Source organism: Echiichthys vipera (genome assembly GCF_963691815.1).
Source record: "Echiichthys vipera genome assembly, chromosome: 8".
Classification (NCBI taxonomy): Eukaryota; Metazoa; Chordata; class Actinopteri; order Perciformes; family Trachinidae; genus Echiichthys; species Echiichthys vipera.
The window spans coordinates 11713345-11729702 of NC_139833.1; the positions used below are offsets into that span (position 1 = coordinate 11713345).

Genomic DNA, 16358 nt, shown 5'->3' on the forward strand with positions numbered 1-16358 from the left:
GGAGGACTTTTTGCATGTGTGACACGGATGATAGCGGCTATTGTGTGCACGAGCAATACATCTGAATCTGTGCGACCGCAGACGCTTTCCTCTGCTGCGGTACGGGATAAATTTCAAGGACATTTTTTGTGTAAAAAAAGGGGAAGTTCTGACAAGAATTTGGACTGCGTCTTTTCCCACCACTGGATACACACAGTGCAAAGAGAAAAAATACTTTCTTAGACTGTCTAATAAACATGGGATTCTGCATTACACACGTCTTTAGTGTTGATTTCTGATGACTTCAGTTACAATTTGTTTAGAACAAGTCTGTATATAAATGGAGTTAGGCTTGCAATATGTTCATGAAGAAATTTAGAGGTTTGGATAAAAGCATTCAAACAGGCATCTTTTCTTATAAACTTAAATTATTACAGGTAATTTACAGGCTCCCTCTAGTGTTCATAAGTGAAGTGTCATTACAAACTAACTAAAAATGGAGAGAATAGTTTCAAAAACAGGAGCAGTGTGATTCGAATGGCAGTTGCATGAAATATGAGCTACATTTTTTTTTAAATGAACAAATTATTAGTGTTGAGTTTTTATTATTTTTGGGCAAAATATATATACAATTTAACATTTGACTAAAATTAAGTTATTAAAAAAACAAGGAGAGCACAAGAGAAACAGCAAAACTAGTCTATAAAGAAATGCAAAGGTTTAAAGCTGAAGTATGAATGTACATAATTTTATTCATATATACAAAAATAGGACAGAACAGGATAGAAAACTGCAGTAATAAAAATGATACACACAAGACAAAAATCAGTTTAAGAAAGCTGTACACGTAAAAGCTTGTTTTAAGAGAAAGAACATTCTCAGGATTCTGTACACGTCGCTGCGGTGAATCATCGGTTCTCCTTATCTAAAGACACTGCCAGAACTCTGCGGTCCATCTGTCCGAGCCTCTGCTTATCTGGAGTGGACACCTTCAGCTTCATCTGGAGGTTGAGAATGAAGACGTTAACCGTAATAGTTAATTTACTTTCAGAGTTGGAATTAACTTTAGGACATCTAAATTATGCAACCAAGTCACTGGACACATATCACACAGCTGGTTTTCCTCCCCATAACATGTCCCATCTGTGCGACCTCGGTTTGAGTGCTGATTATGGATCTGCTTTTTTATTTATAACTTCAACACCTTGAATACTATTGACCCAAATATCATTTCATTTTGAAACATATGGTACTGACAAGTACTGAAGTATCGATACATTTGACAACCTTATGCTAAACACCACCTAAAAACTCAATATGGGTACAAATGGAGTTTCAGTATACAAGGAGAGTGCATGCTTGTATAAAATACCTTAGGTTGCTCCCTGGGTGAGTTGGTCCCCTTAAGGACCTGCAGCGGGGAGCGCCCTTCAGTACCTTGAAAAGAAAGCAAACATGAAGCAACACCATCTTTTTAAAATCATAATAGCTAACGAGAAGCCACAAACTTTACTACCCACCTTTCTGCTTCAGTTTTCCAGACTGTCTCTTGTTTTCATTGGTTACTTTCTTTACAGCAACGTGGACAGCGAGAGGAGAGGAGCCTCCTTTTCCGCTCTGTACTCTTCTAGCTCTTGGCCCGGTGGCGCCAAAACCTTTTCCCAACCACTGCGGCTTGAACACCACCTGACTGGGGCTCTTTGAGTCAAAGGTGGGGCAGCGGATGCCCGTGCTGAGCTGTGGCTGCTCTGGGCTCGGGACAGTTGGTGGCTCTCGTGCAGCAGGCAAAGAAGTTTCTTCAACAAGCTCTTTGGTTTCCTCAGAAGATGGCTCTGCTTCCTCTGACTGTGACACCTGAGGTTGAGGACCATCTGAAACAGTGAGGGGGGCAGGCTCAACACAGGACTCTGGTTCAACAGTGATAGAAGGAAGAGCATAAGAATGATCCACGCCATCCACGAGTGGCTCCACTTCCGCACCAGGCACCGTAGGTGAAGTACTGTCACGGTGCACCTCTGCAAAGATCTGGGATGAGGTTGTCCCTTCATGGCAAGTTATCAGGCTCATGCTCAGTCGCTTGTGAAGAGGAGACTCTCTTGCTTCTTCAGCCTCCTCCAGGCTATATTCCACCTCTGTTTCCAATTCCACCTCCACCTGGGCCTGCTCGAGAAGCACAAAGGGGCTTGAAGAACCCACGCTTTGGGGAGGGGGCTGCACAGGGGTGGACAGGAGGTTAGCATGCTCAGCCAGGGAGCCATAGGTGTGGGAGGGCCAAGGAGTCAGGAGGGGCTCAGTGGAAGCCAGCTCCTCACTCTCAAAGATCTTCTCCTCCTCCTCCACAGTATCATTGAGGCATTTCGGAGGGACTTCAGGGACTTTGCCTTCGGCCTCATTGTTCAAAAACATGGCCAGGCGGTAGGCAAAGGACCCAACTGTCTCTGTAGGCGGAAATGCAGGTACATCATGTTACAGGACATTTTTTTTCAGGTGGGAAAAGTCACACTGAAAGTTGCTTTTTGCCAAATAGTTACCTCTCAAGACTTGTCTGACAGGGGTGCGGCTAATGCCAATAGTAGGTGACCGGGGATCAGTGAAGGCCATTGGACACGCAGTTTTTGACACTTGGCCAACCTAAAGTAAATATTTGGTACAGTTAAACTGTTTTTAATGTTGCCCCGCCTCATAGCTCACAGTATATGTACCAAACTTACCTGAATGGGTGTGCGGTTGATTGCTGTTGAAGGAGAGCGTGGATCTATCAGATCACTAACTCTACTGTGTTTGATTGCTGGTTCTGGTTTTGTTGGAGCAGCAACGACCATCTTACTCTCACTGGATCCCATCACGCTTATTTAAAGTTCACCTGTCTCACAGGATAAGAGAAGAGAATTCAACAGAGGTCATACACCTTTTCCAAGGTCAAAGATCCATTTTCCAGCTTTTCCAGCAACTTACAGTTACATATTTCTACGAAAACAGATATTGGAAATTATAGTTTCACTTCGTTTTTTCTTTGCTGTTAAAAATCACGTTAAAAAGAGATTGTATTGTGTTATAAACTACTCAAATTGTTTCGTTATACCAGAAGGATAAGAAACTAAATGATATGTCTATTCTATAGCCATTTGTTGTGAGAGAAAATCAGATAATTTCAAGCATTTTCAAGCACTTTATTCAAAATGCAAGCACTTTTCAAACCTTGTAACACATTAAAATTCAAGCCATTTTCAAGGATTTTTAAGCACCTGTACAAACCCTGAGATGAATAATACAGTTTTAATGTATATACCAGAGCAAAAACCATAATTAGCAACAGAAAACCCCAAAACATATGGAACAGTATGGTAAAGATATCACCAAAGTAAAGATCACAGCAAGTTACACGTGTAAAAATAGACATATGTAAAGATTTAAGTTATTTATTAGATTTAAATAAACAGCCACGAGATTTTCACACAATGAAAAACTAGCTTAACGTTAGCTAAGGCGAGTAAGCGTGAAGTCCCCCCATTTCATTCATATATTCAGATGAAACTAACGTTGTGACCGTAATATTCGACCGTAATACGGTTGATTTGTGCAGGGTTATTTAACACCATAGTACAGTTTCAAACATATTTTCTGGCTTACCTTGTTCGAGACGAAGACAGTCGGTCAGGCGTGTAGCTAAAACCTCCTTTCACTTATTCCACACTCGAGATAAACAGGGAAACACACGGCACGACTTTTAAAAGATTTAAATGGCGGGGTTGCCTGCGTGTTACTTTTGAACGAACCAATCAGCGTGCGCGTCCTCACCGCCTCCTCGACGCTGATTGGCTCAGAGGCACGGCGTTCTAGAACAGGGCGTGGCGGATGCAGATAAGACATTTGAAATTTGAAATGAATGCATCTTTTGTTTTTGTCACACGTGGGCAGGAAAAATGAAATGTTACCATGGAGTCAACCCTCTGAAACATACCTCTACAACACCACACTGCCTAAAGGAAATATGAAATGTGATATAGGGACATTTTGAGGGAAATCAAGGCGAACAAAACCACAAGAATATATTATATTATGATTTTTTTTTAACATTATCTGCAGAAATGCACCTAGGAAAAGATGCAATTCTCCTTTACAATTTTGTTATGGAGTCTAGAGTGTGCCACTGGAATAATCATACAAATATAATCTATAGAAATATGATATAAGGTAAATCCATACTGTAACAGGGATAAAAAAATAATGGCTTACATGTTACTATTCTATTTACTTATCCCTCGATCATACTTCATCTCACAATTAAAGGTTGAATATGTAGTCTTTATTAAAAGGTATATTTTTCAAAATATACCTATTTTTCACACCCACTGGGCGTTTGGAGGGGTACAGAATGGACGTATTGCTTTTCCATAAAAAAAATAAATTATATATCACTTTTTTTTTTGGCGGGTTTGACAATGACTTTCTGTCACGTTCTGTTTACATTGTAGCAGCCAATAGCGGCTGGCATTGGGGGTTGCCAGGGTTGACTGTTGTTGGGTGCAGCTACTGTAGACTGGCACTGGGAGAAATTTACCAATCATGCAGCTGCTTATTTGTCCCAGCAGCTGAGTGACAGGAGACAGGTAAAAACCAGAGTCAATATAGGCCAAGAATTCACTCGATGGACTGATATAAATGAGTTCAAAAGCATTAAAACGCACGCTGAAATGGCTACTATTCTCCTTGATCTGTAAGATAACTTTCATGTTTATTTAGCTGTAATGGCTAACGCCACTCAAACTCCTCTGTAATACTTGCTTTTAATGGTGTGATTTGCCGGAGGGGAAGGGTTCAACAGGATCAAACAGACTCTGGTCTCCTGTAGGTCGCTGGGCCAGGTCTGACGAACCTGGCAACCTGAGTGCTTTTAATTATATTTTCTTGTTGCGACTACAACCTTGAGACACTGGATGGCGGTGTTGTGCTCATTCTCCATATTCAACCTTTAATGTCTCCAATTTTCTAGATTTATAGTTCAAACAGAACTTAACAGCGGTAATTAAAATCCAATATGGATACTTAAACACAAGTCTATTTTCTTTTATTAGTGTCTTAACATAAAATTATTTAGATTTACAATCGTAATTTAATTTGCTTCTTTTCGGGTCTCCATACTTTGTCAACCATTTTGTTTAATGAGTCAGATAAAAATAATCACCTGAAGTGTTTGGAATCAAAGCTTTATTGCTGAATATTATATTAAAACATTGCAGTCAGGATACAACTAGCCTGAACACAATTATAGTGCAACAATTATGTTACAATACACAATATGGCATAGAGCATTATTTTACAATGAAGCAATTGTTTTACAAGAGCGATATGAAAAAGAGCAAGAGAAGGGAGGCGTCCAGAGAAATCATTATCAATGATATTACAATTATAAGCACTATTAATATCCCCCGCCTGACCCAACAGACACACCTTATCATAACAGTAACAGTCCCGCTGGTTGTCAGTTTGTTATCCTGGCTGATAATTGATTACTTAAAAAATTAAATAAAGTATAAAAAAAAAAAAAAACCTAACGAAAAACAAGCCACTGTGGAACATCTGATTAGTGTTTGTATTCTGGACCGGCCTAATCCTTCTCTTGAGAGCACTTTTGATAAAAAGCAGTGCTCTTTTTTAACATTGTACCTTTAATCTACATAACTGTAATGAGTCTAGCGTTCAACCTACAGCCTGCTGTTAAAAAACACTGTGAGAGCATCGAGTGTAGTGATAAACCGCCCACATTGCATTCATCATCATTCATCTCTTACTTTTCTTAATTGACAACAAATCAACAGCAAAAGTGACATTTTAATAAACCCAGTACTCCAGATCAACAGAGTCAGAGGAAAGGTGAGGACTGTCAAACATGTAGAATACAGTGACGTGACTGTATTGCTGCTGGCTGCGTCTTCCAGGTAGACACTAATACTGCAATATTTGACAGAAGTCATTCAGGCGCACATGACCACGAGATGATGTCTCTAGGATGGTTGGATAATTCACAGTGTCTTCCTCGTCCATTTCTTTGTCCCCGTTACCGCTCTGATTCCTCTCTGCTTCATTCAGTCACCCAAACACTTACCTCCCAGCGAAACACACTCACACTCAATCAGCCCTCCCCTGGCTGTCCTTCATTCAGTCCCACCGTCCACCTCTCTCTGGCAGAAGTGAGCCAGCAACGTGTCCAAGTCCCGGCGGTCAGCAGCGGCGTACAGAGGGCTCTCTCCCATCATGCTGAGAGCCATGCGCAGGGTGGACCAGATGTTGTCAGACATCATGGTGGCTGCGGCCCCTCCAGGCCCCCTCGCAGCTCTTGCTCCATCCCCGGCGGCCTGGCGCTGTAGAGACAGAGCCTCTAGAAAGTGCTCCACTGCTTCTCTGAAGATAAAGGATAAAGAGAGCAGGACGGGATGAACATGAGCTTAATTAAGCCATAGTCTATTAATCACGTAAAGTAAATGCAGGTTTGCCTAGTTACTTTCACCTAAATAAGATAACAGTTGGAGTAATATAATATAAAATATGTAATAATAAATGAATATAATAATTTAATTTAAAGTTTTCTGATAGAGCTGACATGTTTTTTTTAAACATACACACGATACAAGAAACACCACTTTACAGTATAAAGCAATACAGTTCAGCAGCATTAAAGTTTAAAGAGTTAAAACATCACCTCTCTGAGACATTTTCACCAAAACATTATATAAAGCAGGATTTATTTCTGAGCTGTTGTATTAAACAGCATTGATTTTTAAGTGTCCCTAATACACTGACAACAATGTGTTTTATAAAACTGCTGTTGCCATCTAGTGGAAATAAAAGAAATGCATTGCACCAGAAGTTAGGTTTTAATAATTCACTAAACCCAACAACAAAACACCATTAAGTCAAATTAAACCTAACTCAAAGATAATTGGCTGGCATTGAACACAAGACAACACGATTTTTTTCTTTTAACACTGTTACAGCAAGAACAAAGAAATGTTTAAACAAAACATTTGTTATGAAATAATCAAGCCACTTCAAAACCTTTAGTCTGACAACTTAATGTTCCTTTCACCCATTTTACAGAGTTCTGTTAGCTTGTGTTTGTAACAACCTTCTTTTTATTATTTATTTGCAACACAGCAGTGTTATACATTTACCCAGTGTTTTTGTGTTGGTCTGAAATGGTGTAAATCATTCATGGTAATGTAACAGTGAGCAGTTCATGTAATCGTTAAAATTGCAGCTAGTAAACACCCCTTCCAAAGGTAAAACATGACACATTTTTGATTACCTCCACACCAAAGAATTCCTCCCTCACCTGTGTGCTCCTAAATTGACGCAGCTGATTCCTAAATTGTAGCGACTACGGATGAAACCGGGCTGCAGCTCCAGAGCTCTCCTGTAGGCTGCCACAGCCTCCTCTGAGCGGCTTCCATTGGCGAGCGTCGCCCCCAACTTATTCCACAGCAGGTAGTCCTGATGGAGACAGAAGACAAATATAAAAGGCAGGGTTCATAAACAGACAGAGCATGCTCTGTGAAGACAGACGATGGGCTTCTACGCCAACCTGTGGTGTGACGGACAGAGCGGCGCTGAAACAGTCCACCGCCTTGTCGTACTCCCCGCTGAGGTTGAAGAGAACTCCCAGACCACACTGCAGCTGGGGGTCCACCTGGGCAGGGTCAGAGTTGGCTGCATGCAGGAACAGGGTCTGGACATCAGTAAACAAGGATCTGTGCAGGAAAAACAAAGGAGCGAAGAGTTAGAAGACAAAGTGAACACAATATATTACAAATGTTTCTATATATACGGGTTCGGCATGTTCAGTTTTAAGCCTGCAATCAGTCTTAATACTCACTCTGGCAGCAGTGACCCGAACCTCTCCCTCTCCTTCTCCCTTTCTCTGGCACCATCCTGTTTGGGTTCACTCTCATTTTGCTCCCAAACAGAACGGTATTTTGGATTGTGCTTTAGCCAGTCACGCAGAGTCTCACAGGCCTGCCTGTGCAGCGATTCGTTCGTAAAACTGACAGCCAACGCCATCAGAGCAGTCAGGTTGTCGTTCTTCAGCTCTATACATCTACATGAAAGAAGAGAGGGGGGAAAAAGTCAGATGGAATAACAATGACATGCTTTTGGTTGAGAAAGAAAATGTTAAAAATTGACAAATATCTGAATAATGCGGTCAAATTTTACAGTTACATTAGTGGAAAGAGGACACATCTGAGCTTTACAATCATTTATAAGGTAACAGAATGTAAACTATTTCCTCATTTAGACTGATTTAGATTTTTATGCAACAATTTGAATTTTGTCATGGATGTTTACTCAGAAAAGGCAGAAGAAAAGCAGCTTGAGCCTGCATTCACCAAGTTCATTATTAAGCTACAAAGAGTGAATCAGGGCATGATCAAATACAGAAAAGCACCACTGAATATCATATATAATATATATTATATTTCCAATTTCCAATTAATGTCCACAAATAAACAGGTAATTATATAAAACAAATATTCCAGATTAACTGTAATTAACTGGAAACACCTTACGTGTTGTCTCCAATAGTTCATTTTTACAATGTTGCTTGTGAAGTGTGGCTTCAAACTAGAATTTTGCAATTTTAATTACTGACCTGCGGAGGGCGCTGATGGCGGCAAATTCTTGCTCGTTCTCTGCCTGACAGGTTCCCAGATATTGCCATGCCTGAAATTTGATTAAAAGACATGTACACACATCATTACAACTGCCTTCTGTGGCGAAACAAACGTGAAAAATAACAAGTAAGGAAACTTTAGGGACTGTTTTTACAATAATTAAAAGAGGATGGTCAAACAGAGAGTGAAAAAGGCAAATGAAGCCAAGAGTCTCACCAGCTGGTTGTCTGGTTCTTTCTGTACAGCACTTTCAAAGAACCGTACGGCACCAGGGATGTCCCCGGCCTCCATCCTCTTCACTCCCTCTGACAAAGGGTCTGGATGGGATAAGTAGGGGTTCTCCTCTTCAAACTGATACCCCTGGGACAAACACAAGGAAGACGCAGAGAGTATTTTAGCGTGTACCGTTCTAAAAGATGATCATGCAGGTACACGAAGAGCACTAACATGAGTAAGTTAGTGTAGAGCTGTATGTGCGAAAAAGCTGAAACCCTCAAACATGTTAACTGACTCTAAACCGATATAAACAGAGTATTTCTCCGCCCGTTCTGAGCAGGTCGACAGCTACCTTGTCATAAGAAGTGCTGAGTAGCTGATCGAAGTCAGACAGCCAGGGGTGGCTCTCTGCGTCCCTCTTAGCCATCTCCTCCCACTCCTGCTGCAGCTTCTCCCAGAAATCCACATCACTCTGACAAAATGACAGATACACATCATTACTCCACAGCCTCCTAATGTCATATATCATACACATATTTGACCTTTACTTTTTCAAGGGACAGACAAGAGTGTACTGGTGGTGTTTTGAGGCATAACTAAGTCATAAGACAGTGTTTTTTTCTCCTCAAAAACTGGTTTGAGTTGCTTTATCAAAGGCACCTTGATGCTAATTAATTAGACAAGCTTTTTTCTATTTTCATTTTCCATTTTTAAGCCTCTACTGTATCTTCTTTCAAGTACAATCCCTCCTCGAGTAATTCATGCAATTACTCAAGCTGGGAAAAAACACTATTCGTGCCCATCTCTACCATTTTCCAGGATGCAGTGTGCTTTAACCTCCACGCCACCACTGCTCCCCGTTAATATCAAGTTGTTTAGCTTTATTTTTTTTAAATGCTCCTTTTCAGGTCAATACCTGTATTTTAGGGTTCTACTAGAACGTGTTTACAAGCTTCAATATTCAGGAAACAGTTTTTTTTTCTCATACTGTCAGTCTGGATATTCCTGTATTCATCCTCTGTCTGGAACGCTTTGTTTAAGCACCCCTTCTGAAAAGAACAGACTGCTCTCATTGGTCAGTGTTTCTGGGTCTCTGCAACATCTTTACAGCCGGGGAATGACTGACATCACTGTACAGTTTCTGCACTTTCTACCCATATTTAATGTAGTTGTGACATCACAACATACAGAAGTCGTGACGGCTTGTTTAAAGTAACAGTTTCTGAAAACGGGCTATGTGCTTTGTGGATTGAGCATTATTTATTTAGCACCTTGACTTGCTTTATAATCAGAGTAGATATGGAAATCTATTTATTTTTTTACAATATGGGACCTTTAAGTTGTGTTTGATTCTCGTCTCACCTCTACTGCAGCTTTAGCTTGCTGGAAATCCGGTCCTGATGTGGCAAACTCATCCACCCAGGCTTCAGCTGAGTCCACCGACACCTGAATAGCAATAAATAGCAATAACAGTGGTTAGCTTGAGTCAGCACATGCTGCCTATGAAAATTGTTATTAGGGCTGAGGATGGGGACATCAAAACGGGAAAAATATAGAGGGAAGTGAATGAAAAGATGAAAGAAGAAACAATACAGAAAAAGCTCATTCCTTCTCCTACTCCTTTCTTACAGTTCTTTCGAATGAACCATTAATTTCTAATAACAGAAAAATCCCTCAACAACCAAATAATTAAATGCTGAGTGCATCTTACTGTCTATGAGTAAGACAAAACTCTAAGTACAATACTAGTAGCAAAACTTAATTATAGCAATAACTGCAGTTAAAATAAAAATAAAAACCTATCGCTGCCACGACCACAGAGGTCCTACCTGCCTGATGACCTTGGCCCACTGTTCTGCTTGTTTAGCTTTAACTTTCTCAATCTTCTTATTCATCGCCAGGGGTTCCAAGGGAAGACTCCCTCCCCCAGTCTCCGTCAGGAACTATGGCGGGAGGCGAGGAGGGGTGGCGGTGGGGAATGGGTCAATGTTTTGAGGAGGAGGGAGCAGTTGGTGAAGAGGTTTTGGTTTTTTTGGAGAGGTGGGCGGAGTAGGAGTAATTTTAGGTATTAGGAGGAATAGATGAATGGCGGTTGTTAATTGAGGGAATGGCAAGCCGAGAGTTCAAAGGCAGGTCAAAAAATGGGAAAAGTACATGTCAGAGTTAGAGGGCAATTAGGTACATGGAGCCATTGTGAACAGATATTCATCATAAACTGAAAGCTACACATGCACAGTATATGGACGCTCATTTTTGCCAGGATGAAAAGAAATAGATGAAAAGTTAAGCATGATAAAGTAAAAGTATTAGTAAATTAAAAAATTATGAAATAGTTAGTGTAGGTTGGTTAATATCTCATAATTTGGCTTTATTGTGTCATAACTGCTGCTTCTGTGTGTTTCTATTTTTCATGTCTAACTTTTATTGCCAGAAATGGACTTCTATAGAAGCGTGATTTCAGGGGGAAAATCTCGTTAAAATCCCAAATCTGGCATCAACCTTTTTCTGCGTGAACTGTATGGAGTCAAGGTAATTACTTAAAGCCCCAATCAAATTGAGAACTGAAGGAAAACTGAGTCACAGTGGGAATAACGAGAGCTTGCCTGAGAAACTATATGCATAGGAAAAGAAGCAGATAGTCGAAAGAGTCCTCTTTTTGCTGAACAAATCCCATCTGCAATCCTGTGCAGCCTCGAGCTTCATATTACAGGGAGCGTAGCGGCTGCTTTTGGTTACATTAGTGGAAAATGTTACTCTGCATCAGATACTGGGGTGATGAGTCACAAGGCATAGTCTATACTGTGCAAAAATGAACCAGTGTGCCTCCCCAATGCGTTCCCGGTTGCAACCATCCCCTCCTCAGTGGGCAGCGACTCGTACCTGGTTGAGGTTGGAGGCCCAGTTCTGAGCCTCCTCGGCCTGAGCTTTATCTTTGAGCTGTTTGTCTGTTCTGCTTTCCACTGTCACACTGCCCTCGCCAATCTGCCTAATGAATCGCAGGAACTACATAACAACGGGGGAAAAAAAAAAAGACAACAAAAAAAAGCATTTTACCATTACTAACTGGTAAGATTTATAGTAATATATACTGCTAGTTTCTTTCCAAACCAACAAGTATATTTCCAAACTAATGCAATAACCTTGAAAAACCAAAATGAAACTTAAGTCATCAACATTACCAATAAACTATGGAGGAAGGAACAAGTCCCAAGGGACTACTCTAAAAAATGTTAAAGAAAAAGAGAAAAGATATGGTGATAGAGGCTGAAGAATCCAATGATTGACACGGAGAGACATGAACACACTGCTCACCTCAGTGTTTTGTAACTTGGGGTCATCGACCTTTGAGACGAGCTCATTGGCTGTCTGCTTTAGCTCCTCCCCTGGCTGATACTCCTTTGTCCTGTCACATTAACAACAGTAAAACATTAGTATTTTACTGTAAGGAGTTAAATGATTAGGATAAAAAGTTCTACTGCATTCTGCACATGTAGGCTGGAAAATATCCATTTGGGGTTGAAGGTTGTACTTTGCATTGTTGTACAAGTGAGTGCTTTCAAGGTCAGTGCACTACGTTGATAAGACATCGTAATATTCTTACACTCACAATAGTCTTTACACTCGCTTTCACTCCTCTTTCTGTTCAGATGCTTCTTTGCCTTTCGGCAGTGATTTCTTTGGATGAGCTCAACATCATCAGAAAAGACTAGACAAGGTCAAAAGCCTGAAAATTTGAAATTCAACACATCCACTCCACAAGAAGACAACAACATTATCAAGGTTGAGATATGCTATCCTTTGTCTATCTGTGCTCCGACTGATCTACCTGATCCTTTGTTCCACATTTATCAGTGTGCCTGAAGGGCCCATTTGTTTTATCTGCAAACATTCAACGCTCTCCATCCATGTCCCCCTTCCCCTCTTCTAACCATTCGTTCTCCTTGTCTCCCAGGTCTCCCAGCCACAACTTCTCCTCTGACTGCTCCAGATACTCTTCTGCCCAGCGTCCAGGATCTGGAGATAAAAATACAGAAAAAACACAGTGTCAAAAGTGCAAACAATGCAAAAATAAAAGGGTTTATCCAAGGCAAATTTGCTTTGATGTCAGTAAAGACTGATGACCGATGACTCCAGATTGATTGAGTGCTTATTAAGAAAAGCGTGTTTTTCCAGAGTGAAACACAGGGGAACGAAAATAGTAACTATAACAAACTCAAGCTACCTGCAGCCTCGGCGATAAATTCTTTCGTCCAATCAGCATCCGCTGCGTCACCAAGAGCGATGAGCCCTGGAGCGGAGGCAGAGTCGGGACCTGAAAGGAACTCTGCCGTCCAATCACCAGAGAGGGCTAACGCTGCAACATCTGGAGCTATGACATATAAAAATATGTGGTGCTTAAAATGTTGAGAATTATTTGAGCACAGACTTGAACTGAAGCCATACAGACATTAAAGAAAATACCTAAAACTGGCATGCAAGTAATACCTCTCTGTGGAGCTTGTCTGTAGCTCTGCTGGTCAATCTGCTGCATTTCCTCCAACAGCTGACCCATGTCAAACGTGTGTGGGGGCCGGGGGGGCGCCTGAAGGAACTCATTCACCAGCTGCAGTAAAAGAAAACATTATTCTACTTTTTAGAGACAAAAAAATACAGCCAGTACACATAGAAGTGCACACCTGAAATTTCTTCAGAGTGGGAAAATTTTATTAAACATGAGGAAAGGAACATAAGCGCTGACCTCTTCTTCAGTTGCAATCTCAATGGGAGAAGGAGGAATCTGACAAAACAAGAAGGAAAAAATGAGGTAAAAGGACAAGTCGAGCAGCAAATTTACAATAGCACAAAAATGTGCACTTTGTAGGAAATGATTTAGCCATTGCAACTGCTAATGGTTATGTGCATATTACTCACTGTAGGTGTTGAACGGTGCCGCCATGCACCCCCTTCCTGGGTCATGTGACTGGTCAACTTCATGAGGGGATTGGCTCCCCCACATTCTGCCTCCACCAACTCCCGCATCGCCATGGCAACACAAGGATGAGGCAAACCCAATCAGACCTCCTGAAAACTAAGAGGATAATTCGATGAAATACTCAATTTTGTGTTTCAGACAATTTGCACAAAAATGAGTCTGCGTTCAAGAAAACTAATTAGGTTCAATGCCCAAATGAAGATAACAGCAGTTCAGCCCCAAACTACAAATACAAAAATAAATGAATCATCCTGCACACATAAACCTCTGTAGAATTGCCCTGTAAACACGAAACATTTAAGTTATTTATCTTGAAACAAATTAAAGTCCAAAGTAAAATGCATGATACACAACATCCAGTGACTAGCGTCTACTTTAAATACATGTCCAACATGTCCACACTGCAGAGATAGTCTTATGTCACATAACCAAACTCAAGCTCCATCTGCTGTTTTTCCGTTTCATTTCCTCGCTTAGGGTGAACCATGAATAATGTGGACATGACGGTCCGGCAGGCATTCACTGCATATTTCACTCAGCTAGTCTAATAACTGCTGTGGAATATAGCTTTTTAGCTTAGCCTTTGCAACAATAAAAACACATAATGTTATAACCAAGATCACAGACTAGAATTCATATCATACAGAGCTGGGTGGTGCAACTTAATACTCCAAGAAATATGTCCATAGCACAAAATATCAAAAACTGTCTAATAAATCAAGTATGGTCTTCTTGTTTTATTTATTTTTATGACACATTTCCTCATTTAAATAAAAAAAAAACATTTTGGCAAAGCTCATACACTTTTGTTTAGACAATATTTACTCGAAATTAAGGGTTTTGCAGAAAACCGTTTTTATTTCTAAGTGACGTGCTGAACAACAAATGACTTAACATTACCTGTTTAAATGAACTGATAGCAGACCTGGTATCATGTCATCAATATGATATTGATACAACGCTCTATTTTGTCCTCCTTTATCTGATGATCCTCCAAAAGCAAAACAATAACAACACAAAAATCCTTGTGATGATGATGATGATTCAGTCTCTATATGCTGAAAATAATATGCAGTCCAAGAGAATCCTGCTGCCCAACTCAGTGACCTATATCCAGGATGAACAGCTGACAAACTGTTGTACATGCTGGCCTACTCAACTTCTCAATCCCCCCCCAGAGAGATACGTAATGGTTACAATTTCCATAATGAAGTCTCAGGAATAGAAATTGGATTTGCTGTCTACTCTACTCTACAGAGTGTTCACCTAAAAACATTAGGGAAAATATTATACAAGAGAGCCCACTCTACAGGTGCACAGTGCCCATCGATGTTATAGTATCTAGGTTATAGATTTAGGAACATTTTATTACTGATTCAAAGAGCTGCTGTGCTGTATAATGATGATTAGGGCCAAAGTAAGAGGATTAGACAAAGATATTAATACACACACTATCACAGATAGGTCAATGTGACTGACACCGTGTTCATTTCGCCGTTACATACCACAAGCCTACTAGGTGCATTAACTGTGGAAAAAGGTGCGTTTTGTTCTGCACATCAGAATCAGCTTTAACAGCCAAGTAAGTGTGAACACATACAAGGAATTTGGCTTTTTGTCGCTCTCTATATACACACACAAACACAAATATTTGACTACATTGTAAATATTTAAACATAAGTATATGCTTAAAAATACAAAAAAACATAAGGACAATAGTGCAATGGTGCAGAGTGCAAGGGGTGCTGCAATGCATATGGGAATATTAATGTTACAGGTTCCTTTATGTAAATTCACACATGTTCAACTTTAATTGTGACAATAATTGCAGTTAATTCCAACATATTAAACTATGGACACATGAAAGAAACCCATTCAGGTGTTTTTTTAAGTGTCAAACTACTGTCATGCGTCAAACCAGTAAGTAAGTTAGTTAGACACTGTGTGTGTGTGTGTGTGTGTGTGTGTGTGTGTGTGTGTGTGTGTGTACACTGATAGCATTGTTTTTGCACGATGCTAACTGAGGCTTCAGTCACAAACTGCAACGTTAGCTTGGTAAACGTGTATCTCCTCTAATAAAGCCAACATGCTGCTCATTTAAATCGCATTAAAGTCAAATAAAGACGATTTGAATCATTAATTGTCTATTAACAATAGCGTATAGAGTGTAGCTATCGGTAGCTAGCTGTACTAGCTACTGTCGAGCCAGTGCAGAGATCATTCCTGTGGCCGCCAGAGAGGCTTGAATAGACGGGTAGCATGATGTTCATCTCACCGCCGACAGCTGCTGCTGCTGTAGCCGAGACGACAGTCCCTCCTCCCGGGTCTTCTGTCCTCTCCAACCGTAAGCCACAACCAGTGTCAAACCTCCCGGTAACCGTCTGAAACCGGCCCGCTTTGTGTTATTAGCGCCTCTCTTTTATTTACCTTCCTCCTCCATGACCCACAAAACCCCTCACCGATCGCTGCTTGGAGTGTCTCGTAACGCTACGTTGGTTTCGTATTCTTCAACGGTCTTACGT

General features: G+C 40.6%; 2 protein-coding genes across 4 annotated transcripts; both read right to left on the bottom strand.

The window, feature by feature from the left end:
* Window positions 1-698: 698 nt before the first annotated feature.
* cdca3 (cell division cycle associated 3) lies at window positions 699-3669 on the bottom strand. Of its 2 annotated transcripts, none has more exons than XM_083917618.1 (6): window positions 3610-3669; window positions 2691-2842; window positions 2511-2610; window positions 1500-2417; window positions 1352-1416; window positions 699-980 (listed from the first exon to the last, which is right to left on the bottom strand). In XM_083917618.1, exons 2-6 carry the CDS (start codon window positions 2820-2822, stop codon window positions 888-890), a joined length of 1308 nt encoding a protein of 435 aa, XP_083773744.1. In that variant the 5' UTR covers window positions 2823-2842; window positions 3610-3669; the 3' UTR covers window positions 699-887. The 2 variants fall into 2 exon arrangements, with proteins under 2 accessions (XP_083773744.1, XP_083773745.1); XM_083917619.1 differs by having other exon boundaries at window positions 2691-2846; window positions 3610-3652.
* A 1509-nt stretch (window positions 3670-5178) lies between these two features.
* Window positions 5179-16282, bottom strand: pex5 (peroxisomal biogenesis factor 5). 2 transcript variants are annotated; one of them, XM_083917565.1, is made up of 16 exons: window positions 16112-16282; window positions 13776-13932; window positions 13603-13641; window positions 13350-13467; window positions 13087-13233; window positions 12794-12878; window positions 12177-12267; window positions 11745-11867; window positions 10227-10310; window positions 9217-9336; window positions 8865-9008; window positions 8627-8697; window positions 7853-8074; window positions 7562-7727; window positions 7313-7470; window positions 5179-6381 (listed from the first exon to the last, which is right to left on the bottom strand). In XM_083917565.1, the coding sequence occupies exons 2-16, from the start codon at window positions 13887-13889 to the stop codon at window positions 6135-6137; spliced, it is 1929 nt and encodes a 642-aa protein (XP_083773691.1). In that variant the 5' UTR covers window positions 13890-13932; window positions 16112-16282; the 3' UTR covers window positions 5179-6134. The 2 variants fall into 2 exon arrangements, with proteins under 2 accessions (XP_083773691.1, XP_083773692.1); XM_083917566.1 differs by lacking the exon at window positions 11745-11867.
* Between the last annotated feature and the right edge of the window lie 76 nt (window positions 16283-16358).

Bases quoted from the DNA above. Each gene is read 5' to 3' on its own strand.
- pex5 (XM_083917565.1), bottom strand. From the start codon at position 13,889: ATGGCGATGCGGGAGTTGGTGGAGGCAGAATGTGGGGGAGCCAATCCC. The intron at 8,075-8,626 runs GTCAGTAATTAA...TCTTTCATGTAG, and splicing joins GCCATCAGCGCCCTCCGCAG to ATGTATAGAGCTGAAGAACG. The intron at 6,382-7,312 runs GTGAGGGAGGAA...CTTTATCTTCAG, and splicing joins GTCAATTTAGGAGCACACAG to AGAAGCAGTGGAGCACTTTC.
- cdca3 (XM_083917618.1), bottom strand. From the start codon at position 2,822: ATGGGATCCAGTGAGAGTAAGATGGTCGTTGCTGCTCCAACAAAACCA. The intron at 2,611-2,690 runs GTAAGTTTGGTA...TATTTACTTTAG, and splicing joins TCAACCGCACACCCATTCAG to GTTGGCCAAGTGTCAAAAAC. The intron at 1,417-1,499 runs GTGGGTAGTAAA...TTTCTTTTCAAG, and splicing joins TGGAAAACTGAAGCAGAAAG to GTACTGAAGGGCGCTCCCCG.